This window comes from Rattus norvegicus, chromosome 2 (genome assembly GCF_036323735.1).
Source record: "Rattus norvegicus strain BN/NHsdMcwi chromosome 2, GRCr8, whole genome shotgun sequence".
Taxonomy (NCBI): Eukaryota; Metazoa; Chordata; class Mammalia; order Rodentia; family Muridae; genus Rattus; species Rattus norvegicus.
Window position 1 is genome coordinate 193,113,990 of NC_086020.1, and position 27,433 is coordinate 193,141,422.

Consider the following 27,433-nt stretch of genomic DNA (forward strand, 5'->3'; position numbering starts at 1 on the left):
TGAAGTTGTTTATCAGCTTTAGTAGTTCTCTGGTGGAACTTTTGGGATCACTTAAGTATACTATCATATCATCTGCAAATAGTGATATTTTGACCTCTTCTTTTCCGATCTGTATCCCTTTGATCTCCTTTTGTTGTCTGATTGCTCTGGCTAGAACTTCAAGAACTATATTGAATAAGTAGGGAGAGAGTGGGCAGCCTTGTCTAGTCCCTGATTTTAGTGGGATTGCTTCAAGTTTCTCTCCATTTAGTTTAATGTTAGCAACTGGTTTGCTGTATATGGCTTTTACTATGTTTAGGTATGGGCCTTGAATTCCTATTCTTTCCAGGACTTTTATCATGAAGGGGTGTTGAATTTTGTCAAATGCTTTCTCAGCATCTAATGAAATGATCATGTGGTTCTGTTCTTTCAGTTTGTTTATATAATGGATCACGTTGATGGTTTTCCGTATATTAAACCATCCCTGCATGCCTGGGATGAAGCCTACTTGATCATGGTGGATGATTGTTTTGATGTGCTCTTGAATTCGGTTTGCCAGAATTTTATTGAGTATTTTTGCGTCGATATTCATAAGGGAAATTGGTCTGAAGTTCTCTTTCTTTGTTGTGTCTTTGTGTGGTTTAGGTATAAGAGTAATTGTAGATTCGTAGAAGGAATTCGGTAGGGCTCCATCTGTTTCAATTTTGTGGAATAGTTTGGATAATATTGGTATGAGGTCTTCTATGAAGGTTTGATAGAATTCTGCACTAAACCCATCTGGACCTGGGCTCTTTTTGGTTGGGAGACCTTTAATGACTGCTTCTATTTCCTTAGGAGTTATGGGGTTGTTTAACTGGTTTATCTGTTCCTGATTTAACTTTGATACCTGGTATCTGTCTAGGAAATTGTCCATTTCCTGAAGATTTTCAAATTTTGTTGAATATAGGTTTTTATAGTAAGATCTGATGATTTTTTGAATTTCCTCTGAATCTGTAGTTATGTCTCCCTTTTCATTTCTGATTTTGTTAATTTGGACGCACTCTCTGTGTCCTCTCGTTAGTCTGGCTAAGGGTTTATCTATCTTGTTGATTTTCTCAAAGAACCAACTTTTGGTCCTGTTGATTCTTTCTATGGTCCTTTTTGTTTCTACTTGGTTGATTTCAGCTCTGAGTTTGATTATTTCCTGCCTTCTACTCCTCCTGGGTGTATTTGCTTCTTTTTGTTCTAGAGCTTTTAGGTGTGCTGTCAAGCTGCTGACATATGCTCTTTCCTGTTTCTTTCTGCAGGCACTCAGCGCTATGAGTTTTCCTCTTAGCACAGCTTTCATTGTGTCCCATAAGTTTGAGTATGTTGTATCTTCATTTTCATTAAATTCTAAAAAGTTTTTAATTTCTTTCTTTATTTCTTCCTTGACCAGGTTATCATTGAGTAGAGCATTGTTCAATTTCCACGTATATGTGGGCGTTCTTCCCTTATTGTTATTGAAGACCAGTTTTAGGCCGTGGTGGTCCGATAGCACGCATGGGATTATTTCTATCTTTCTGTACCTGTTGAGGCCCGTTTTTTGACCAATTTTGGTTCCACTTAATAGTTTGTGTTCACTAAATTCTAAGTCTCAGTTAAATAGTCTATGTACCTTATATGTGCATTAATTTTTAAACCTCATATAAATCTTTTCTGGATTCAAATTATACTACTGCTTCTTTTTTAAAAATTTACTACATTTACTTGTGTGTGTGTGTGTGTGTGTGTGTGTGTGTCTATCTGTATCTGTGTGTGTCTCTGTGTCTGCATGGGAGCATGCATCTGAAAAAACTTACGTAACTGGGTTCCTTCCTTCCACCATACAGATTTTGGGGACTGAACTCAAGTCATCAAGCTTGGAGCACAGGCCTTTAGCTGTTGAGCCATCTCATCATCTACTACTGTCTTTTCTTATTAGATGCCAGAATATTTAACCATTTTGACTCTACTATTCCCATCTGCTTGAGAAATCAGAATATTGACTATTGACATTTTGAAAGACTTCCTGTTATAATACAACTTAAAATGTTCAACCACAATATCTGATATATAGCCAATAAATGCCATTATTATGTTAATAATCGTAGTGTATGCTAGAGAATGGGCCTAGATATATATAGAGATATATATATAGAGAGAGATATAGATATATATATGTGTGTGTGTGTATTTGTAATGCAACCAATAAGGGAGACCAATAAACAATGACAAGTAGTGATGAGTTTTTACTAGAGGTTGCAGAAGAATATAGAAAAGACACAAACCAAATATACAAATATAACCAATATTGGTTAGAGTTAGGGGCTAGAAGTAATTGAGAACAACAGTACAACCTACCAGAACTTCTAGAATAAAGCCAAGGCAGTCTTAGAAGGAATTTACAGCTTATAAGTATAAGCACGCGTGCGCGCGCGCACACACACACACACACACACACACACACACACACACACACACACACAAACACAATGATCACATCATAATTCCAGAAAAAGAAAAGGAAACCAAAGATGACAAGCAATGATAAAGATTAGGGCAAAATGAAATGGAGACTTAAAATTCAAAAATTAAAAAGAGCAACAAGATCAACAAATCCATAGCCACACTAACCAAAAGGGGAAAAAACTCTAAGTAGATGGGTAGTGTTAGAGATGAAAACAAGACTTATTACAAAAGATTGAAATGAAAGCCGAGACACCGTTAGATAATACTTTGAAATTTTATATACAAAGAAGCTAGAAAAGCTATAAGAAATAGATGAATTTATAAATTCATATGGCCTATAAAATTAACTCCTGAATAACCAGGCTTTGTTTTTTGAGACAAGGTTTCAATATGTAGCATTGGCTAGCCTGGTACTTACTGTGTAAATAGACCAGGCTAACCTTGAACACCCAGTAATTCATCTGGCTCTATTTCCCAGTTTCTAGGATTAAAAGTCATGCACCAACATGGTCAGCTCAGAATATGTAAACAATTTTGAAAGCACTAAAACAAGCAGTGAGGGTGAAACAGTAACTAAGAGCTAAAAGGCTTTTCATAAATAAAGTCCAGAACATGGTACACTCATTGTTGAACTCTTCCAAAGTTTTATTAAAAAAAAAAAACCTAATGCCAATACTTCTCAAACTATTCTATGTTTTATTATTCAAAGTCAGTATTGTTCTGACACCAAAATAGAAACAAAAATTTTATTAGGAAAAATGTTAGGGAGGGAGAAAAAGAAAACTACAGACCAATTATCTGGTGAGCATAGCAAAAATTCTCTACAAAATGCTTGCAAATCAAATTCAAGAACACATTAAGAAAATCATATATCACAAGCAAGTGGTTATGAAAGTTGATGCAAAGTAGGCTCAACATATGCAAATCAATTAATCTAATAACACCACACAAATAACACAAGAAAAAGTGCACATGATCACCACAGTATGTGCAGAAAAGATAGCTGACAGAGCTCAACATGAATTCATGAAAATATTAAGAATAGATGGAATATACCTCAAGATAATAAAGGCTATTGTGACAAAGCTATAACCATCATTATACTAAATGGAAGAAAGAGTATTTACTCTAAAGATCTGGAATAAGAGAACTCTCTAAACTCTTATTCAATATACTGCTTGAAGCATTAGCTAAAATAGTAACACAATAGAAAGATATAAAATGGATACAAATAGGGAAAGAGGAAGTCAAATAATCCAGAGTTTCAGGCAACATAAAATTCTTTTTTTAAAATACTATGGTTACTGCACCAGAACACTCTTAAATTAGATAAACACTTAATAAATTGCAAGAAACAAAAAATCAATGTTAAAAAACTCAGTAGTTTTCAATTATACCAAAAACAAATTTGGTAAAAGGAATACCAAGAATATCATATTCACAAAAGCTTCAAAAAAGTAAATTCCTAGAAATAAGCCTAATTTTAAAAAAAAGACTTCTAAAGTAAAAACTTTAAGACACTGAAAACAGAAATTTAACAAGAAACTAGATTTAAAACTTCCATGCTCCTTAATTAACAGAATATTGTGAAAGCAGCTACATAACCAAGAATTAACTACAGACTGAATACAGTCCACATAAAAATTCTAATGAAGATAGAGAATAATGGAAATAGAAAATGAATAAGAATAAAGTATAAGGAAATATATGTATTGATATACCAAATGAAACCTACTACTTGGTAACTTAAAAATTAGTTAAAAAGAGAATTAATTAATTGCAAGATAGATCAAAAGATATTAGCCAAATTAAAGAATACTGAAGCAAAGATATTAATAGAATAGAATATGTCAGAAAACAGGATTTTTAAATGACCATAGCTTTTGTTTTCTCTTGTTTTGGATTGTTTTTTGGTTTTTGTTTTTTCTTATTTTTGGTTTTGCTAGACATTCTTTTTACTAAGGAAAGGAAACCAGATCAGTAGTACAAATAAGGAGAACATGGTAGCATATGCCTATAAAACACCCCAGTTCACAAAGAGCTAAGGGTGGAGGATGCTAAGTTCAAGGCCCAGCTTGGGTTAAGATAGCAAGGCAATATAGTCAATTTGGGTTACACAGCAAGATCCTATCTAAAATAAACATTATGGAGCAGCTTACTATTTAAAAAAGATCACTGCTGAGAATTCATAAGCAAATAAAGAGTACTAATTTATGATTTCTGGACACTATAAAATTGTATTGGTATCTTAAAGTATAATACTATAATAGCTAAAAACAAAGATAAAGAAAATCTAAAAAAGAGAAAATAGAAAAAAAAAGAAAAGATTCCTTACTATCAAAGGTTCAAAAGTTAGGTTGATGACTTTTTTCCAAGATTTATTTTTATGTGTGTAAGTGATTTATCTACATGTGTCCATACACCACATGCATATGGTGCCCACAAAGGTCAAATGGTATGAGCCATCACATATGTGCTGGAAATTGAACCCATGTCCTGTGGAAGAACAAAAAGTGCTTTTAAAACTACTAAGTCAGAAGCTGGAAACAACCCAGATGTCCCTCAACAGAAGAATGGATACAGAAATTGTGGTACATTTACACAATGGAGTACTACTCAGCTATTAAAAACAATGACTTTATGAAATTCGCAGGCAAATGGATGGACCTAGAAAATATCATCCTGAGTGAGGTAACCCAGACACAAAACACACATGGTACGCACTCACTGGGAAGTGGATATTAGCCCAAAAAGCTCAGAATACCCAAGATACAACCCATAAACCATAAGGAACTTAAGATCAAAGTGTGGATGCTTCAGTCCTCCATTGAAGGGGGAACAAAATAATCACAGGAGGGAGAGGGAGAAAAGGACCTGGGAGGGAGAGAGAAGGGAGAGGGGGAAAGGGGGACAAGAACAGGTATTGGAAGGGACAGGAGAAAAGTACAGAGAATCAGAAAATTGAATAGAAACATGTAGCAGTGAGGGATGGAGAACTGGGTGTAGCCACTACAAAGACCCAGACTCCAGGGAAGCAAGAGGCTCCCAGGAGACAATGGTGATGACTTTAGCTAAAATATCCAACAAAGGGGAGATACAACCTGTAGCGACCACCTCAAATAGATAAGCATGGCCCCCAGTATAGGGATGGGGCCACCCACGCATCTCAAAATTTTTAACCCAGAAATGTTCCTGTCCAAAGGAAAGAAAGGACATCTAGAGACTGCCCCACCTGGGGACCCATCCAATCTGCAGATACCAAACCCCAATGCTATTGCTGATCCTGTCAGCACTTGTTGACAGGATCCTGATATGGCTGTTGAGAGGTTCTACAAGCACCTGACCAATACAGATGCAGATACTTACAGCCAACCATCAGATGGGACCCCAAGAGAAGAGCTAGGGGAAGGATTAAAGAGCTGAAAGGGATTGCAACACCATAGAAAGAACAATATCAACTAACTGGACCACCCAGAGCTTCCAGGGACTTAACCACTAACCACAGAGTATACATGGAGGGAGCCTGGACTCCAGATACATATGTAGCAGAGGATGGCCTTATCTGACATCAGTGGTAGGGGGAGGCTTGATGCCCCAGCATAGGGTGATGCTGGAGGGGTGAGGCAAGAGTAGGTAAATGGATAGATGAGCACTCTATAGAGGAAAAGGGGAGAGGGGGGAACAGATGGGGGTTGGTAAAGGGGTAACTAGGAAGGGGGATATCATTTGAAATGTAAACAAATAAAATGAACAATGAAAATAATTTTAAAAACTGAGTCATCTATCCAGTCCTGAAGACTGTTTTCTTTAGAAAGTTAAGTGTCTATTATTTTTCAATTGCCAAAACAAAACTCCCTGACCAAGGCAACTAATTTTCAAAAAAAAAAAAAGCATTTAATTTGGAGCTCACAGTTGCAGAGAATTAACGTCCATTACCAACAGGATGAGGAGCATGGCATCAGGCAGGAATGTCACTGAAGCAATGGCTAGGAGTGCTTTACTAATAGAGTCATCTTCCTTGTGGTGGTTTGAATAAGAATGAACCCCCCAAAGGTCATATATTTAAATATTTGGTTCCCAATACTTGATCCACAGCACAAGGCACAGAGACGCAGCAAACTAGGAATGTCTTGGACTTTTGAAACCTAAAAGCCTGCCCCTAGTGGCACACCTTTTCCAACAAGGCCACATCCCCTAATCCTTCCAAAACATTTTTATCCACTGAAAGCCAAATATTCAAACATATAACCCTATGGGGGCCATTCTCATTCAAGCCACCACAGGGATATGGGAATATGATTCAATCAGTAAAGTACTTGATGTGCAAACATGAGGACCTGAGTTTGATTCCCTGAGCCCACTTTTAAAAAGCTGGATGAGAAGGCACATTTTGTGGTGGGGAAGCAGAAGTTACAGAATCTATCCAGTATAATCCTGGTTAAGTCAAAGATCCTGTCTCAAAATATGCCTTAATCAGAGAATCCACTCTTTCAAATGAATTGCAATGAAGGCCTTTACCAAGGATAAGGAAGGAGCTGGATGTGGTTGTGCACACCTGCAATCCCAGCACTTGAGAGGCAGAGGCAAACAGATCTCTGAGTTCATAGGCCAACTCTTGTCTACAGAGTGAGTTCTAGGACAGCCAGAGAAACAGAAAAACCTTGTCTCAGGAGGTGAGGGGTGGGGTGAATGGTTAGCAAAGATATATAACAATTTAACCAACAAATTTAAAATAGGAGGCAACTTTTAGGTAGAAGAAATAACCAAAGTACAGGATGAAGTAAGAATATAAGATGTCAGCAGCTTCTGTTCATTGGTTGGGTGCAAATATCTGCATCTGATTTTTTTCAGCTTCTTGTTGGGTCTTTCAGAGGGCAGTCATGATTGGCCCCTTTTTGTGACCACTCCACAGCCTTAGTAACGGTGTCAGGACTAGGGCCCTCCCCTTAAGCTGTATCCCCATTTGGGCCTGTTGCAGGACCTTCTTTTCCTCAGGCTCTTCTCCATTTTCATCCCTGCAGTTCTTTCAGACAGGAACAATTACTGGTCAGAGTTTTGGCTGTGGAATAGCAACCATCCCTTTTTTGATGCCCTGTCTCTTTCTGCTGGAGGTGGGCTCTACAAGTTCCCTCTCCCCACTGTAGGGCATTTCATCTAGGGTCCCCCCCTTTGAGTCCTGAGAGTCTCTCACTTCCCAGGTCTCTGGTACATTCTAGAGGGTCCTCCCAACTTCCTTCCTCCCGAGGTTCAGGGCTTCAGTTCCTTTCCCCCACCCAATACCAGATCATGTTCCCCTCTCTCCACCCCCATCCCCTTTTCCCTCCCAGATCCCTCCCTCCCTCCCCACTTGTGGTTGCTTTCTTCTCCCTCCCAAGTGGGACTGAAGCATCCTCACTTGGGCCCTTCACCTTGGCTGCAGACCCCTGTGGTTGAATTAGGGAAAAGCTCGAGGAAGCTGAGGAGGATGGCATCCCTGTAAGAGGACCAGCAATATCAAGTAACCTGAACCCCAGAGATCCCTCAGACACTGGATCACCAACCAGGCAGCATATACCAGCTGAGATGAGTCCCCCAATATATATACAGCAGAGGACTACTGGGTCTGGGTTCAGTCAGAGAAGATGCACTTAACCCTCAAGAGACTGGAGGGAGGCCTTAGGGAGTTTGGAGATTTGGTGGGGTGGGTGGGGACATCCATGTGGCAATGGGTGGGAGGGTGGTGGGGAGGAAGTATGGGATGTGAAACTGGGAGGGGAATAAAATCTGGAGTGAAGAAAGAAAAAGAAAGAAAGAAAGAAGGAAGGAAGGAAGGAAGGAAGGAAGGAAGGACAGAGAAAGAGAGAGAAGGAAGGAGGAGGAGGAAGAGGAGGAGGAAGAGGAAAAGAACAGAACAGAACAGGAAGCAGTTGGGGATATGGCTCAGTGGATACAAAGCATATCAACATCCCAGAGTAGCAGCCTTCCGGTACTCAGTAAGGCAAAGACAAGACATCCGTAAGCAAAATGACTATAGACTAGCTGAACTGGTTCAAGTGAAGAGAACATGCCTCAATATACTATAGCATAACATATATTATAGATTATTAATTACATATTTTATTATATGGTAAAGAACAATCTAGGACAGTTGTTCTTAACCTTCTTAATGCTTAATACAGTTCTTCATGTTGTGACCATCAACCATTAAAATTGTTTTCACTGCCACTTCATAATTATATTTTGCTATTGTTATCAATTATAATATAAATGTCTGTGTTTTCTGATAATCTTAGGTGAACCCCTGTGAAAGGATCATTCAATCCTCAAGTGGGTCACGACCCAAAGGATGAGAAACACTGACCTCAGAAGACGAAATTAATCTCTATCTCTGTCTGTCTGCATGTATGTATGTCTCTCTGGTTGTCTCTGTCCCTCTCTCTCATTTTGACACACACACACACACACACACACACACACACACACACACACACAAATGTTCATACATCTCACAAAAATTCAAAATTCAAAATGAGGCAAAAGTTAAATAATTTCATTATAAAGGTACACCAGGTATAAAGTAGTATATAAATATATAAAATACACAATATTTATATTAAAGTAATATAAGGTAAAATTAAGAAGCCTAAGTTAGCAGGACCCAGATATATTAGCCACTGGAAAAAGTTCTCTCAAGAACAGAAAAACATGGGGCTGGAGAGACAGCTCAGAGTTTAAGAGCACTAACCGCTCTTCCAGAGGTCCTGAGTTCAATTCCCAGCAACCACATGAAGGCTCACAACCATCTGAAATGAGATCTGGTGCCCTCTTCCAGCATGCAGGCATACATGCAGGCAGAACACTATATATAATAAAGAATTAAGTCTTTTAAAAAAAAGAAAAGAAAAACAAAAAATGTTACTATGTTCTGGAAAATGGTGTTTACACAGTATATTATAACTCCTAAATATTTTGCTACTTGAATCAATAGATACACACATTTATAGTCTCATCTGCTTGAGTTCTCTAAGTAACAGCCTCACTCCTCAGTTTACCGTAGATGCATTTACCTTCACATTCCCATGAATTGTTATAAGACATGTCTTCTTATTCATTGTCTTGAAGAGTTCTCTAGCAAACTATTAATAATCTAAAGAAAAATTCAACAATTTTTTCAATGCTTTTCCAAAACTTGCTCTAAAATTGAGTAATTTCTTCAGGACTACTCCCACAGGATTCACTCATTTATAAAATATCTGAGTGCCTCATATGTTTCAGGCACTATTCCAAGCACTTGAGATGAACAAAGGAACAAAAGAGAATGTGAAAATGCCCACTGTCCTGTTTAGTTTTTTGGGGTTTTGGTTTAGTTTTTGTTTTGTTTTTTGTTAACTTGACACACCTGGGGAAAGAGAATCTCAACTGAAAACTTGCTTTAACAGACTGCTCTGTAGGTCTGTGTGTCTATGGGTTTTTCTTGATTGCTAATTGGCATATGTGGGCTTAGACCACTGTGGATAGTGCAACTGCTGGCAAATTATGTGCTGTATAATAAAAAGCTGGGTGAACATGAGCTGGCAACAAACTAGAAAGCAAGACATAGGCAATTTCTTTTGAAGGTTCAGTTTTTGCTCTTGCTTTCGTTCCTGTTGACTTCCCTTGGTGATGAACTGTGTACATCACCTTTCTTTTGGTCCTGTTGTGTTTATCAAAGCAGCAGGGACCCAAACTAGAACACCCATCATAAAGTAATGACAGAAATGGTAATGACAAGTGATCAATAGTAATATGTACATTAATCAAAACTGTACCTTGTACATCATATATACAAAAAATGCATTGTCCCAAACAACTAAAATTAATGTCTTTTCAAAGAATGTTGCTGAAACTGAAGGTTAAAAGTATGAAAGAGGGAAAAAGAGGAGCATGTGTGTTTTGATAAAGATCTCCCAAGTGATTCAATTATGCCCTCCTTCAACTGATCAAACCAAGTTTAAGAGCAAAGCAATAGAAAGTATCATTAAAAATTGTGACAAAACCCAAAAATTTAAAAGAAAAAGAATGCATAAGGCATAGTCTCATATTTTTATATGAATTCTTACTTGTTTTTTCCTCTAATTGATTAGCTTTATCTCTGGATTCCTCTAGCAGAAATGTTAAATCTTTCATTTTATTTTCTTTCTCAGTACTTTGGATCAATAGTAGTGATACCTAAAATAAATTTTAAAAAAACATTTTAGATGGAAAAAGTTAAAATTAGCACCTTGATATCCATTATCACCTATAATTATATATACTTATTTCATGTTTCTAGATACTGTGCATATCATTTAATACATGCTTATAAAATAAATATTTATTGAATGAATGAGTAAACCTGGATAATATATTCAGTATTAAACTACTAATTTCAAACTTTTAAGGAGAAAGTACATAATGAAAATTCATTCGCTCAATATTATGAGCACCAGAAATTGAATATGTAGAAATGAGAGCTCACCTTTAAGAAACTCAGCATTCAAACAATTACACCTGAGCATTATCATCAGTAATAGAACAAAAAAAGTTATCAAAATCAAGAAAGAAGCAATCTTTTTACTAGTATTTGTATTAGGGTTTTTTGTTTTGTTTTTTATCTTTTGTTTTGTGTTTGTTTTTCTGGATAGAGTTATTATCTGTATCCTTTACTGGTTTGGAGTTTTATATGGATCAGGAGGACTTCAAATTCATAGAGACCCACCTGTCTTTGACTCCCAAGTGCTAAGACTTTAGGCATGTGTCTAGGAGAGGAACATCTAAATCAGTCTTGTGGAAAGTAGTAAAACTTTCAAAGGGTTAAAATGAACCTTGATATATAGAAATTAATCAGGCAAGCCAGACATAATAGCATATACCTTTAATCCCAGCACTGGGGTAGAAGGATGGATCTCTCCGTAAGTTCATGGCCAGCCTGGTCTACATAGCAAGCTCTAGGACAGCCAGGACTATTTAGAAAGACCCTGTCTCAAAAATCAGAAAGGAATGTAGGCAGCAAGACAAGCAGGCAAAAAGTAATGGTTGTTCTAGGCTGATTTAAGAAGACATACTATTGGGGTTGGGGATTTAGCTCAGTGGTAGAGCGCTTGCCTAGCAAGCACAAGGCCCTGGGTTCGGTCCCCAGCTCCAAAAAAAAGAAAAGGAAAAAAAAGAAGAAGACAAACTATTGAGATATCTTTATATAGATAACCAAAAGTATTCAGATGGCTACAGTTGGTATAAAGAAATAGCAAACTTGGGGCTGGGGATTTAGCTCAGTGGTAGAGCGCTTACCTAGGAAGCGCAAGGCCCTGGGTTCGGTCCCCAGCTCCGAAAAAAAAAAGAACCAAAAAAAAAAAAAAAAAAAAGAAATAGCAAACTTAAAGATTCAAATTTTAAAAAATAATTAACTCCCTATTTTTATCTCCAAATCACCTAAAAATTCACCAAGGAAATAATAGAGATAACTTTGACTCTAATAATCCAATAATCCAAATTGGGGTTTAGACCCAAGATAAACTACATATTTTACATACCAAAGCCAACCTGGTGTATGGGGTTCTCCTAGCATCCCTCAGTCCCTACCTGTTACAGGGCATGGTGGGCATATACCCAGCCCTCTATGCTGAACTTTCCAACCCAGAGGGCTGGGCTTTCCCTCCCCCAAAAGCTCTTCCCTACATAATCAAGGATTTTGGTTCTTGTTTCTCCTCACATTCTCATTCTCTCTCTCCTCTCTCCTTTCTTCCTCTCCCTCTCCCTGCAAGAACGCAATCTCGCTCTTCCCCTCCCCTTTGTCTCCCTCTTCATGTCAACTTCCCTCATCTCCTACGAAGTTGATGAATTGGCTATTTCCCAATAAACCTGTTTTATATACTTTAATTTGGCTTGAATTGGCTCATTTAATAGGTGGAGAATAGTTTATCACAAATTATAACATGTAAAGAAGAAAAGCAACTGGAACAAATATACAGAGGAAGATACTAATGAGAACCAAGATAACTTAACCCAAAGAGTCCTGAAACTTTTTGATGACTAAAGGCCATGGACACTTCAGAAGGATTTAAGTACAAAAAAAGAAAATTCATTTTTTTACTCTGGACTCTACCACCTACCAGCCAATGCCATCAGAGAAGTAACTCTGCTCTACCTTTGCAAAGAACCTTTAAATTAGAGATCGTGAAGTAGCAGACCATTTACCTAGCATACCTAAGATTCTGGGTTCACACTCAAGAACCTCAAAACAAAAGAAAAATCTTCTCTAAAATGGATATCACAGGTAAGAAAGGAGTATAAAAGTCAGCATAAAAATAGTAACACTCAACTGACCTTTACAATCCTAAGCTCTGCTACATAATGTCATTTCTCACACTCTATCATGAGGCAGGGATTTTGAATGTCTATAAAAAAAACTTTAGAAAAATGGTAGATATATATATAAATCTCACAGGAAAAAAAACTAACAGGCCAAACAGGAACTTAGGAAAGTCTAACAATCTACAAACTCAAACATGGCACCAAAAATTACAAAATGATCTTTTTTAGCATTTTATTCTATCTTTACATTTTGTGAAATAAGCACAATTTTAATTTTTAAGAAGACTTCCCTCTTCCAGAAATATAGTTAAAAAATAAAGTTAAAATACAAAAAGACTGTTTAAAAACTCTTTCACACAATGTAAGCATAGCTTAGAAATTGAAATATATTTCAATCACAATTTAAAACACTAAGCATACCAAATTCCTTCTATGAAGCCACAATTACTCTTATACCTAAACCACACAAAGACACAACAAAGAAAGAGAACTTCAGACCAATTTCCCTTATGAATATCGACGCAAAAATACTCAATAAAATTCTGGCAAACCGAATCCAAGAGCACATCAAAACAATCATCCACCATGATCAACTAGGCTTCATCCCAAGCATGCAGGGATGGTTTAATATATGGAAAACCATCAACATAATCCATTATATAAACAAACAGAAAGAACAAAGCCACATGATCATTTCATTAGATGTGGAGAAAGCATTTGACAAAATTCAACACCCCTTCATGATAAAAGTCCTGGAAAGAATAGGAATTCAAGGCCCATACCTAAACTTAGTAAAAGCCATATACAGCAAACCAGTTGCTAACATTAAACTAAATGGAGAGAAACTTGAAGCAATTCCACTAAAATCAGGGACTAGACAAGGCTGCCCACTCTCTCCCTACTTATTCAATATAGTTATTGAAGTTCTAGCCAGAGCAATCAGACAACAAAAGGAGATCAAAGGGATACAGATTGGAAAAGAAGAAGTCAAAATATCACTATTTGCAGATGATATGATAGTATACTTAAGTGACCCCAAAAATCCCACCAGAGAACTACTAAACCTCATAAACAACTTCACCAAAGTGGCTGGGTATAAAATTAACTCAAATACATCAGTACCCTTCCTCTACACAAAAGAGAAACAAGCCGAGAAAGAAATTAGGGAAACGACACCCTTCATAATAGTCCCAAGTAATATAAAATACCTCGGTGTGACTTTAACCAAGCAAGTAAAAGATCTGTATGATAAGAACTTTAAGACTCTGAAGAAAGAAATTGAAGAAGACCTCAGAAGATGGAAAGATCTCCCATGCTCATGGATTGGTGGGATTAATATAGTAAAAATGGCCATTTTACCAAAAGCGATCTACAGATTCAATGCAATCCCCATCAAAATACCAATCCAATTCTTCAGAGAGTTAGACAGAACAATTTGCAAATTCATCTGGAATAACAAAAAACCCAGGATAGCTAAAACTATCCTCAACAATAAAAGGACTTCCGGGGGAATCACTATCCCTGGACTCAAGCAGTATTACAGAGCAATAGTGATAAAAACTGCCTGGTATTGGTACAGAGACAGACAGATAGACCAATGGAATAGAATTGAAGACCCAGAAATGAACCCACACACCTATGGGCACTTGATTTTTTTTTTTTTTTGGTTCTTTTTTTCGGAGCTGGGGACCAAACCCAGGGCCTTGCGCTTCCTAGGTAAGCACTCTACCACTGAGCTAAATCCCCAGCCCCGGGCACTTGATTTTTGACAAAGGAGCCAAAGCCATCAAATGGAAAAAAGATAGCATTTTCAGCAAATGGTGCTGGTTCCACTGGAAGTCAGTATGTAGAAGAATGCAGATCAATCCATGCTTATCACCCTGTACAAAGCTTAAGTCCAAGTGGATCAAGGACCTACACATCAAACCAGATACACTCAAACTAATAGAAGAAAAAGTGGGGAAGCATCTTGAACACATGGGCACTGGAGAAAATTTCCTGAACAAAACAACAATGGCTTATGCTCTAAGATCAAGAACTGACAAATGGAATCTCATAAAACTGCAAAGCTTTGGGGTTGGGGATTTAGCTCAGTAGTAGAGCGCTTGCCTTGCAAGCACAAGGCCCTGGGTTCAGTCCCCAGCTCCGAAAAAAAAAAGAAAAAAAATGGGGTTCAGAGCTAAACAAAGAATTCACAGCTGAGTAATGCTGAATGGCTGAGAAACACCTAAAGAGATGTTCAACATCTTTAGTCATATGGGAAATGCAAATCAAAACAACCCTGAGATTTCACCTCACACCAGTGAGAATAGCTAAGATCAAAAACTCAGGTGACAGCAAATGCTGGCGAGGATGCGGAGAAAGAGGAACACTCCTCCATTGTTGGTGGGATTGCAGACTATCTACAACCATTCTGAAATCAGTCTGGAGGTTCCTTAGAAAATTGGACATTGAACTACCTGAGGACCTAGCTATACCTCTCTTGGGCATATACCCAAAAGATGCCCCAACATATAACAAACACACATGCTCTACTATGTTCATTGAAGCCTTATTTATAATAGCCAGAAGCTGGAAAGAACCCAGATGCCCTTCAACAGAGGAATGGATACAGAAAATGTGGTACATCTACACAATGGAATATTACTCAGCTATCAAAAACAATGACTTTATGAAATTCACAGGCAAATGGATGGAACTGGAAAATATCATCCTGAGTGAGGTAACCCAATCACAGAAAAACACACATGGTATGCACTCATTGATAAGTGGATATTAGCCCAAATGCTTGAATTACCCTAGACGCACAGAACACATGAAACTCAAGAAGGATGACCAAAATGCGAATGCTTCACTCCTTCTTTAAAAGGGGAACAAGAATACCCTTGGCAGGGAATAGGGAGGCAAAGTTTAAAACAGAGGCAGAAGTAACACCCATTCAGAGCCTGCCCCCCATGTGGCCTATACATATACAGCCACCCAATTAGATAAGATGGATGAAGCAAAGAAGTGCAGGCCGACAGGAACCAGATGTAGCTCTCTCCTGAGAGACACAGCTAGAATACAGCAAATACATAGGCGAATGCCAGCAGCAAACCACTGATCTGAGAAAGGGACCCCCGTTGAAGGAATCAGAGAAATGACTGAAAGAGCTTGAAGAGGCTTGAGACCCCATATGAACAACAATGCCAACCAACCAGAGCTTCCAGGACTAAGCCATTACCCAAAGACTATACATGGACTGACCCTGGGCTCCAACCTCATAGGTAGCAATGAATAGCCTAGCAAGAGCACCAGTGGAAGGGGAAGCCCTGGGCCCTGCCAAGACTGAACCCCCAGTGAACGTGATTGTTGCGGGGAGGGCGGTAATGGGGGGAGGATGGGGAGGGGAACACCCATAGAAAAGGGGAGGGGGAGAGGTTAGGGAGGTGTTGGCCCGGAAACCAGGAAGGGGAATAACAATCAAAATGTAAATAAGAAATACTCAAGTTAATAAAGATGGAAAAAAAACTCTAAACATGATTTCTGTACTTCTAATTATTTTATTATTATTTAAATAGATATCCCCTTAACAGGTTATCTTATAGAAAGCTGGAGGCGATGGAAAGAAATAAAGAGGATCCCTTGCACATTCTTGAGACAAGATCTATGAAACTCTGGATGGCCTAAGAATCATTGTGTAAACCAGGATGGCTTTGAATTCAGAAACCTGGCTGCTGATCCTTCCTAAATACTAGGATCCCTTACTATATATCACTTTCTATTTGAAAAGCATAAGGCATGAAAAAGAGATAGCATAATACAAACCTAAAATTGATATTCTTGAAAATATCAGAGAATATAGGCTTACCATTTCCACTATGTGAAAGAAGCAAGAGAACTTTTTAGTTTCCTTTCATTGGTGTTAAAGAGAGTTAATTTCAAAATAAACTGCAAAATGGGAAATGAGTTGTCAATGATCATCTTGATTTATTAGGTTTTTTTAAACAAAATTTCTCATATTCTTGTAGCAATGTAAAATGATATTATAGATTCATTGATTCAAAACTACTAAGGACGAACCTTCCAATGAGTGTCTAATTGAATCATGAAAATTAATTTGACTAAGCAAAAGGCTAAAGATTAATATATATAATATTAACTTTTTATATAAATTATCTATGTCTGCAAATAATGCTTTTGATATATTAGGCATTTTATGTTAAAAAATGTAAAGAATTTAGCATTAATCTCCAAATAGAATTTAAATATACAGACTATAAAGTTTAAGTGATGGATATGATATGCTAACTAACCTAATTTGATCACTACTCAATGTGGACAAAAACCAAAACATTACATCATACCTTATAAATCTGTATAAACCTTATTAATTTTAAAAGATTATAAATAGTGAGTTATTTTTTAAAACCTGGTTTTCCTTGTTGTTTACTTCCTTCTGATATTCTTCTTCAAGATGTTGGATTTTTTCATGATCTTCCTTTACTTTAAAAAGGAATAAATAAACCTTGTCTTAACATAATTGCATAACTTTTCCATTGCTAATTAAATTTAAATATTGTTTTTCTTTATCTCAAAGTTATATTAAACCTCAAAAGTTTCTAGTACACTAAAACTGCCAATTCTTTTTAATAAATTAGTGACTGTGTACACTATCAAAATTATAGCTTAAAATCCTACAGCTTTTATAACAGTACCTACTTATCTAAAATAGCAAACCTTAGTTATTTGTACCTTAATAATTTACCAAGAAATATATAAGTAAGGCAAAACTATGCCTCTAAAAATTAAATATAAGCCATAAAAAGTATTATTTCGGGGCTGGGGATTTAGCTCAGTGGTAGAGCGCTTGCCTAGGAAGCGCAAGTCCCTGGGTTCGGTCCCCAGCTCCGAAAAAAAGAACCAAAAAAAAAAAAAGTATTATTTCATAGAAAGAGTAGTTTCAAAACCAAAAGAAAATGTAACAAATATTAATTCCCTACCACCAATAAGATTTTGAGGGGCCTACAAAAGCAACGAAAATATGAAATATACAATAGTTGAGGGCATCAAATTAAAGAGACACAAATATTAACAAAATCTAGTAAAATATAAGTAACAGAAAAGCAACATGAAAATGTAAATAGGAATCCTACACTTAAAGTGCATTTCCAGCCTGGCATTCTCAGCTTGCACACGAAGTTCCTCAAAAGCTAGTATCATTTTCTAGAATACAAAGTTTAACTTTAAAATCAGACTTTTTAAATACTTTTTAAACTTTGAAAATATTAATAAATTTTACATCATCTTTAGCTATAAATTAATACACCGTTGAAAAATGAAAACACCATAACAATTTACTATAATGAGGCCAATAAGATACCTTAGCTGATAAGGTACTATCAACAAACCTTTCAGCCAGCATTTGATCCTTGAAATCCATACAGTACAAATAAAAAACCAACTCCAACCTCCCCATGTACACTGTGGCAGACACACCCACACACATATACATACGAATTATGTTTTTAATAGTTTGTATATTTAAATATATACATGTAACTATTATAGAATGCCTAACATCACATAACACAGCACAACAGCAAAGTGAATATTTTCACTCTATTCTCTTAATAACACATTTTAACTAATCCCTTGCCACAATCCGTAAGATTTTAAAGGGGTAGCAAAAACAAATATAATAGTATCGAAACTATCATCTTAGACTTATTTGTGCTTATTAAACTTCTTTCTTCACCACTAATGTGAGGCAGTCCCACAAAAATTCAAATATGTATTTGCATCACCTGGTAGAATGCATTTGCTCAGCATTCAATAAATCTTGCTTTGTAAAATCAAATTATTTTTCATTCATTCATCCACTAAATATTAACTGAGTGTCTATTATGTGTCTGAACTTATTTTAGGATATAAACTTTAGGATACAGCACAAAATCTAGAAATTTGACATTGAATATGAGAAAATAGTGTGCATGCATATAAAATAAGCTTGAATATCAAATAACTGTAATATAGTTTTAAATATTCTTCATAAAAGTTAAATGAGGGGTTGGGGATTTAGCTCAGTGGTAGAGCGCTTGCCTAGCAAGCACAAGGCCCTGGGTTCGGTCCTCAGCTCCAGAAAAAAGAAGAGGAAGAGGAAGAGGAAGAGGAAGAGGAAGAGGAGGAGGAGGAAGAAGAGGAAGAGGAGGAGGAGGAAGAGGAGGAGGAGGAGGAAGAGGAGTAGTTAAATGAAATAGAGAATAGTTGAATAAAAATGTTTGGTACAATTAAAAGAGAAAATAAATAAATTAAATAGTACAACTAAAAGGGAAAATATTCACAAGCATACATAAGCATACATAAGAGCATAAATATAAAAGTTCTGGGGAAAAAAAAACAGTATTAAAGTCGGAAAGTATTTGATAACACAAGAAACAGAAAACAGAAAAGGACCAGGCAGGGTGGTGCAGGCCTTTAATCCTAGCACTCACGGGAGACAGGACTATCGAGTTCAAGGACAGCCTGGTTTACAAAATGAGTTCCAGAACGGCCAGGGCTATACAGAGAAACTCTGCCTCAGAGAAAGAGAGAGAGAGAGAGAGAGAGAGAGAGAGAGAGAGAGAGAGAGAGAGAGAGAGAGAGAGAGAGATTGACTGATTTAGAGAGAGGGGAGGGAGAGAGAGAGAGGGAAGAAGGGAAAGAGGGAGGGAGGGAAGGAAGGAGGGAGGGAGGGGAAAAAAACAAAAAAACTATAGCAGAAATTGTTGAAACACATAAAAAAAACTATGCTATCTTCAGTGGTACAAAACAACAAACGTAAGCAGAAACAAAATACAGATTAGCAATACCCACCTTTTTTTAATTAATAGTTATATGTCACAGTGTGCTGTCCCTACCCACATGGTCAATAAATGTTTAACAAGTTAAACTATATTACTAACATGTCAATTTGAGCGGTATTATGGAGTTGGAGAGATGACTCTACAATGAAATCACTTGCCATATAGCAAGAGAACCAGAGATTGAATCCCTAAAATCTATGTAAATCCTGAGTGAGAGTGGTGGCCTGCCTGAAAGGCAGAGACAGGAGATCCCTGAAGCAAGCTGGCTAGAAAGCTCAGCCGTATCAGCAAGACCTAGGTTTGGTTGAGATACCCTTGTTTCAATAGATAAAGTGGTAAGGCACTAAAAGAAAATTCCTGATATCAACCTTAGGCACCCATAGCCATGCACCCATACATGCATAGCCATGCACTCATACTCATGTGAACACACATACACACAAATATAAAAAAGGGGGTGAGGAAGCTATTACAATTCCACATATGACCCCAGTCATCAGAATGCTGAGGCCTGAAGACAACGAGCCTAGACTATATAATAAGACCATGTCTTATATCCCCTCTCCAAAAAAGGGCTACTATATATAAAACATAAGTATTCATAGTTTAGAATCTTAAGAATTTTACTGGTGATTTAATTATGCATCAATAAACAATTTTATTTATTGCAATTTATAGCAATTTCAGTTGACAAAACCTTTGTAGCTCTCACTCCTTCTGCCTAAAAATTCTTTTACTTAAAATAATCATATTTTCACTAACACTTACCTCAATGTTATTATTTAGATCCACATAAACTTGTCTGGTTTCTTCTCGCTCATATTCATCTGTAATTATTATTTAAAAACTTCAAAACTAAATTTTAAAATATAACATCAACAAGACAATACTTATCTCAGAAAACATAAAAATGCTTAAAATTCTGTAGGTATTCTGAGGTAAATTCAGTTCTGAGTTTCTAAAAATAGCATCAGAAATAGTCTGAGTTTTGATCTGTTATGCAAGAAGCTTGAAAGTTTCCATTCCATAAACAATAAAGAAGATAAACTGAAAATTCTCTGACCCAAAAGAAGCAAGGTCACAGAGCAAGCAACAACCTTCAAAATTAGAGACATGAGAAGGAAAAACCACATTTACCACTTATCTGAGCAGAAAGACCAGGACCAAAAAAAAATTCAGAAATCAGAGCCAGCATTCAAAAAAAAAAAAAAAAAAGCCAAAATACTTAAACTGTAACTGGCATTGCTAGACACTCAACGTGGATTAATCTGAGTAGGCACAACACCCTTATACGTTTAACTTCTTAAATTTTTCCTAGGTTCAAAGATAATTCTCATGTTCCAAAAAGAGGAAGCAAATAGAGACTATTTAAAATACATTAAGGCATCCTGTTCTTAATAGAGCTTTCCCATGGAAGAAACTATTTAAACTAGGGCAAAAAGTATAAACTGACAGACCTGGAGTAGAAAAGAGAACCAATTCCAGCCTACCATATAGAAGAATAAAAAGATATTGTTTAACCCTTCTCTAGACTACCATATAGGAGAAGAAAAGGAAGGAAATAAAGTGAGGGGAAAGGAAAGGAATAAAAGGGGGAAGAAGGCAAGAAGGAAAGGAGAAAGATAAGAGAGAAGGCTAAAAGGCAAACTCCAGCACACACTAGCTATTTTGCATCATATCCCACCTAAAGAGAAGAAAAATACTTGAAAGTTCATAATTTGTAGGCAAGTATTTACAAAAAAATTGAGGCCTAATCATAGGTCTACAGAATATATCCTACACTTCTCCCTATCGTCTATACAACATCACCCTTTCTAAAGCCTAATTTATACTAGTTCCATGTCCAGCTATAAAATAGTAAGAAAAAAAACCACAGAGCACACATCAGAACAAGGATTAAACAGGGCAGAGATGACAGGAATTACCTATAAACATAAAAAAATAATAAAAATTTTAGGAAGGGTAGGGAGGGGAACACCCATATAGAACGGGAGGGGGAGAGGCTAGGGGGATAGTGGCCCAGAAACCGGAAAAGGGAATAACAATTGAAATGTAAATAAGAAATACCTGAGTTAATAAAGATGGAGAAAAAATTTTAATGAAAATTAAGGAGAAATTTTCAGGAAAAAACAGCAGAATTGTGATAAAAGTTGTAAAAGATAAAATATATGCATACAGAAACACTAAAAGAAAAAAGGAACAAAAGGACTATTTCTGACACTAACAGTTAATAATTTCCCCAAATTCAGACATTGAACTACATATCCAGGAGATTCAGGGAACAAAAGCAGGATAAACACCAAAAGAGAAAAAAAATTGTATCTAATTCTATCATGTTCAACCTAAATGAAACCAAAGATAAACTAAAAGGAAAAATACCAATGAAGAAACAAAGAATTATAAAATAAATAAAAATATAAAAACAAATAATATATGAAAGTAAATAAAAACATTTTTATTTGTAAGGCTCAGATCAGAAAACAGAGGCCCAATGATAGTCACCTTGCACTACATGGTGAATCAGAGCAATCAACTCCCAAAAGTTGTCCTCTGACCTCCACAAATATGCCATAGTACACATATGCACACGCGCGCACACACACACACACACTAAATAAACGTAATTTAACATTTTAAACTTTCTCTAAACAAAGTGAGAAAATTTACTGTCAGTACACAAGTTTCAAAAATGTTACAAGTTCTTTAGAGAGAAAGAAGTAGCATAGGTAAGAAATCCAGATCTGCGTAAAGAACAAGCATCAAAGAAGGAATACATGAATGTAAGTTTTTTAAAAATTCTTCAGTACTAGGATCAAACACAGGGCCTTAAGCATGCTAGACAAGTTCTCTACCACTAAGCTACATTCACAGTCCTTCACTTTTTTAAAACAAGGTCTCACTACATAGCTCACGCTGGCCTTGCTACCTCCCAAGTCCTGCAATTAGAGGCATGTGCCCCCATGCTAGTCTTGTACCCATATTCTTACTTGGTCCAACATGTAATCCATGTAAGTTTTACTGAATGAGTCAATGAGTGAGGGGTAAGTGAATGTGAAGGCCTAGAACATGACTACGTACCACTGGTAACCTGCCCATTTAGACTACACTGATTTTGGTTTTGTTTTCCTTTAATAACAAATTAACCTAAGCTTGTTGCAGCTGTTTTACATTATAAACTTTAATTTCTACAAGAGTCAAAACAAAATATTATACAGCTATACAAAAATAGTTTCTTTATATCCTTACTATAGAAGGAACGTTACTATGATAACAATGCTTTCTTCTGGAATATCTCTGAAGGACTTGCCTCAGGCTATTTTAAAGCTAACTTTATTTAATATGAAAGCACATTTTTAAAAAGAAACCTAAAATATAGTCTAGAAAATTTAAAAAGCAGTAATGTAGGCTGGAGAGATGGCTCAGAGATTAAGAGCACTGACAGAGGTCCTGGTTCAAATCCCAGCAACCACATGGTGGCTCACAACCATCTGTAATGGGATCGGATGCCCTCTTCTGGCGTGTCTGAAGACAGCTGCAGTGTACTTACATACAATAAATAAATCTTTAAGAAATAAATAAATAAAAAGCAGTAATGCTTGCTTATTATCCAAGTATTATATAATTAATATGTGATATACTTTTACACAACTAGCAATGCAAACTTGTTTACAGCAACATTACTACAAATTTGTGTCTAGAGTGTTACAAAGGATCCATTGCTAGATGAAAATTTTCAACTCTTTATATTTTATGGTACCAATGCCCTGTGTGTACTCTATTATTGACCTTAATGTAGTTATAAAATGTATTACTATACCATGCCTACCCCCCCCACAGCACTATTATTTCCTATTACAGACATGGCTATATATCTTATTCTAGTTCTAGTTCTAGACAGAAAAGAGGACACTTTAAGTCAGATGATGATGGCTCATACCTTTAACCCCAATACTTAGGAGGCAGGGGCATGAGGATCTCTGAGTTCAAGGCCAACCTGGTCTATAGTTAGTACCAAGACAGCCAGGGCTAGAGAAACCATGTTTCAAAAAAAATCACAGTTTAATGAGTGAAACGAATATTAACTGCAAATATATGTACTTCTTGACATTTATTACCTTTCAAAAAGAAAAACTTAGCCACTACTTACATAAGTAAGGTCTGAGATACATAAAGTTCATCAAAATCAAAAGTCCAAAAACTGAGAAGGCAGATTCTCCTCCTGCCTTCACCATTAAATGAATAAATTGATAAAAACCACATAAAATAAGAAAGATACCTACATTTACTTGTCTTTTCTGCAGATCTAGCACAGGTTTCCTTGAGTAAATTACACCAATGTCTTGTAGCATTATTCCTGAAAAAAAATAAGTTTCCTTAAGTGTAATCTGATCTGAAAGCAAAAATCATACATGAAAGTTGAGACATGCAGTTCAGAAATTTTTAAACATTAATTTTGTATGTACTGTATATCACTCAGTAGCAATCAAGTAGAGATTGTACTATTGGCAAATCACTTAACTGCTTTTCTCCTCTAAGTAAAAGGGACAGCCCCTTCCCAGTCTCTACCAAATTACTATTGCTGTGAATACCCTCTCAGAAAAAAATTCCAGATTTGTCTAGGGGAAGTGATAAGAAGTGTACAGGGATAAACTTTTCATTTACTAATTATTCCTAAACTGTTTTTGATGCCTGTTCTAGTTTGAGTTCTATTGCTGTGATATACCATAACTAAAACCAACTAGAAAAAGAGTTTGACCTACAAGTCCTGATCACATTCAATCACTGAGGGAAATCAGAGAAGGAACCCAAGCAAGCAGGAAACATGGAGCAATGCTGATTTACTAGCTTGCTCCTCATGGCTTAGTCAGCCTGCTTCCTTTAACAGCTGAGACTGCCTATCCAGAATGGCAATGCCCATAGTGGCTAGGCCCTCCCACATCAATAATCAATCGAAAAGATGTACCAGACTTGCCCACACACAATTCAATCTGCTAGAGGCTCCCTCATCCAAGATGACTCAAGCTTCTAACAGACTTTAAAAAAAAAAAAGGAAAGAAAAGAAAAAAGCATAATGCCTAACTTTCAAAACCAAAAGGTTAATTTTCTCAGTAGATATTACTCATTGTGTGAATAAGATCTCTATCTGTAATAATTTACTATTATAAAGAACAATTCAGTTTAATTTTACAGTACAAATGAATTATTACATCCCAAAAGGATTTTTTTAAAAAAGACATTTGAGAGGGAAAAGCAATTCCAAATTGAGCTGACTCTTTAAGTGTTGCTTCCAGTGTTGGTAGGAGGACAATATGCCAAGGTAGTTCTAGATACCAAGTTTTCAGGCTTCTTTTTTGATCTCAGGAAATGATTCTTCCTGACACCTGACATTTTAGAAAGTGAGAAGTTATTCATCATTAGCCAGCTTGCTAAATCTAAAAAGGTAAAATGGGTATACTTCCTTTTTTTCCATAACATTAATGCCATGACCTGATGGCTTAGTCCTCGAAATCTAACTGAAGTGGCAAAGAAATTAAGAAAGGACACACAAATATTTGAAATATACCATATAAATAATATAGGTCGTATATTTCATATACTTTGTATATTATATATATTACATAATGTAACAATTACATATTACAAAAGTATGTTGTTCTATTATACATTATATGTAATTACATAGTTATATGGTTATAAAATGTTATATTGTATATATGTAATAATATGAAATTATTTAATAAACTTAATAAATGCATGTACAACACACTAGGAGGAGCTAGTTAGTCTTGGTAGGAGGACTCCATAGGGGAGCAGTCTCAGGTATCAATCATATAGGAGGAAGAAGCTCAGTTACCAGTGTTTAAACACAGTAGTCAAACATTCATAGACATTCTTACTTGCATACAGTTAACATTCTCTTAGACCAGAGGAAAGCTTTGTTATCCCTCACGCCTAACCCTGGGAAGGCTTTGCCATGCTCGAGGGTCTAAGGCTTAGCTAACATCAAATAATACACATTCATTTAGGACTTCATCCACTCCCTCCACAATCACTCAGGGCTTTCTAGGCTCCCCAAACACTCAGATAGAAACTATTATTGCTATGATATATAGCACAAAGAAAGGACTCAACAAATAAAAACTATTTTAATAAATTTGGAAGTAAAATTACTACTTACTCCTTGATTAAATCTTTATTTTCTTGAATTTCTTCTTCTAATTTCAAGCTTACTTTTTCATTTTCAAACTAATTTATAAAATAAAGTAAGTTAATTACATTTCATTTAAAAATAAGTGAGCATAGAGTATAATCATTAAGCAAGTTATCTTTATTAGCATGTTATTATACAAATTCTACAAGATTATTTTCTTTCCACATAAAAGGAAAATTTTTGTTATAGATTATGAATTTTCCATAAAAATATGAGTCTCTCTTGGGAGGTGGAGGCATGAAATCAGGAGTCTGGGCAGAGCCTGAGCTACACAAGACTAAACCCATCTCAAGAAAGGAAAAGGTGGTACAAAATGGCTCAGCCAATTAAGACATGTACTATTATCCCTAGCGATCTGAGCTCAATCATCAGAACCTACATGATACAGGCAGAAGACTGAATTCTAGAAGTTGTCCTCTAACCTGAACACACACACACATTCATACACTAAATAATGTAAAAAGGGAGGGACTAACCTTTCACTTTCATCAGCTTAAAATTTCTGAATGACCAGTAAAAGAATTCAATAATATTTAGAGACTATTATCTCTACTACTACTGAAGTGTATTAGCTGCTTGTACTTTGACTTTTTTCTCAGTTATGCTATAATAGAACTAAACAGTTTCAAAGTTTTATAAATACATTCTGATATATACACATCGAGTTAAAACATCAATAATAGGACTTAATAAATTTTAAACTTTTTTAATGAATGAATGTGACTAAATTTGTCATTATCTAATTATTTCCTTAATCATTTTCATGGAATTTTATGGAATTTGTCCTGTATCCATTCCTGAATCTGACCAGTAACGTTTATTAGTGAAATTTCAAAAAGCCTTGTTCCCAAATATCTGCCACATAAACAAAATTAACCCAATTAACATTGAATTTATTCTATTTCCAACAGTACTGTGCTAATGTTTACTGTGTGCCATATTTTTATCTTTTTTCTTTTATTTTTTATTCAAATAGTATTTATCTGCCATATTTACAATTCAAAACATCATTATACCTGAAGTTCCTGAATGGCTTTTCGCTGGGCTTCAATTATCTTTCTGTTTTCTTGCAACTTATTTTCTTTCTGCTTCAGTTCAGACTCTATGCTCACTTTCCACTTTTTTATCTTTTCAGCCTCTTTATACAGCTTTGAGTACAGTCTGCTCATTGGCTCTGAATTCTACTTAAATGGATTTCCAAAAGTTAATTGTCTAAATTTTAATGTAACTAACAATAGTTACCTACCACATACATATATACTAATGGTGACAAATTGTGTATTCAATTTATACTGTAGCAAGATTAACTTTCATAGTATCAAGACATCATATGATACTTTGCTAAAATTACTGAATAAAATCAAGACTGAAAAATGCTAAAGTTCAAAACAACTTAAGTCAGTAAGAGAAGCTGACTCAGTAACAGCTAAAATGCATCACTCCATAGGAGATATTTAAATGTTAACAACTGTCTTAAAGCACTTCCTTTAGAGAAATCATTTGAGAATTAAAAGTATAGTAAGAATATGACAAGAAAATAGCTAACAAATACTTTTCAATTAACCTGAGGTTTTAGATTTCTTGCCTTTTTTATCCACATCACATTATAACTGCCAGAGAAACTTAGGTTTGCTTTTCCTGT

General features: G+C 35.9%; 1 protein-coding gene across 9 annotated transcripts in view; it reads right to left on the reverse strand.

Moving 5' to 3' along the window:
* The window catches only part of Sycp1 (synaptonemal complex protein 1), a 160,071-nt gene that overhangs the window by 128,826 nt on the left and 3,812 nt on the right, over positions 1 to 27,433 (reverse strand). For 8 of the 9 annotated variants that reach the window (XM_063281327.1, XM_063281328.1, XM_063281331.1 and 5 more), the window contains 7 exon segments: positions 26,808 to 26,972; positions 25,759 to 25,826; positions 23,861 to 23,934; positions 20,349 to 20,407; positions 17,892 to 17,961; positions 17,168 to 17,241; positions 10,527 to 10,635 (listed from right to left, as the gene is read on the reverse strand). In XM_063281327.1, the coding sequence (XP_063137397.1) occupies positions 10,527 to 10,635; positions 17,168 to 17,241; positions 17,892 to 17,961; positions 20,349 to 20,407; positions 23,861 to 23,934; positions 25,759 to 25,826; positions 26,808 to 26,972 (619 nt within the window). 9 annotated transcript variants of the gene reach the window in all.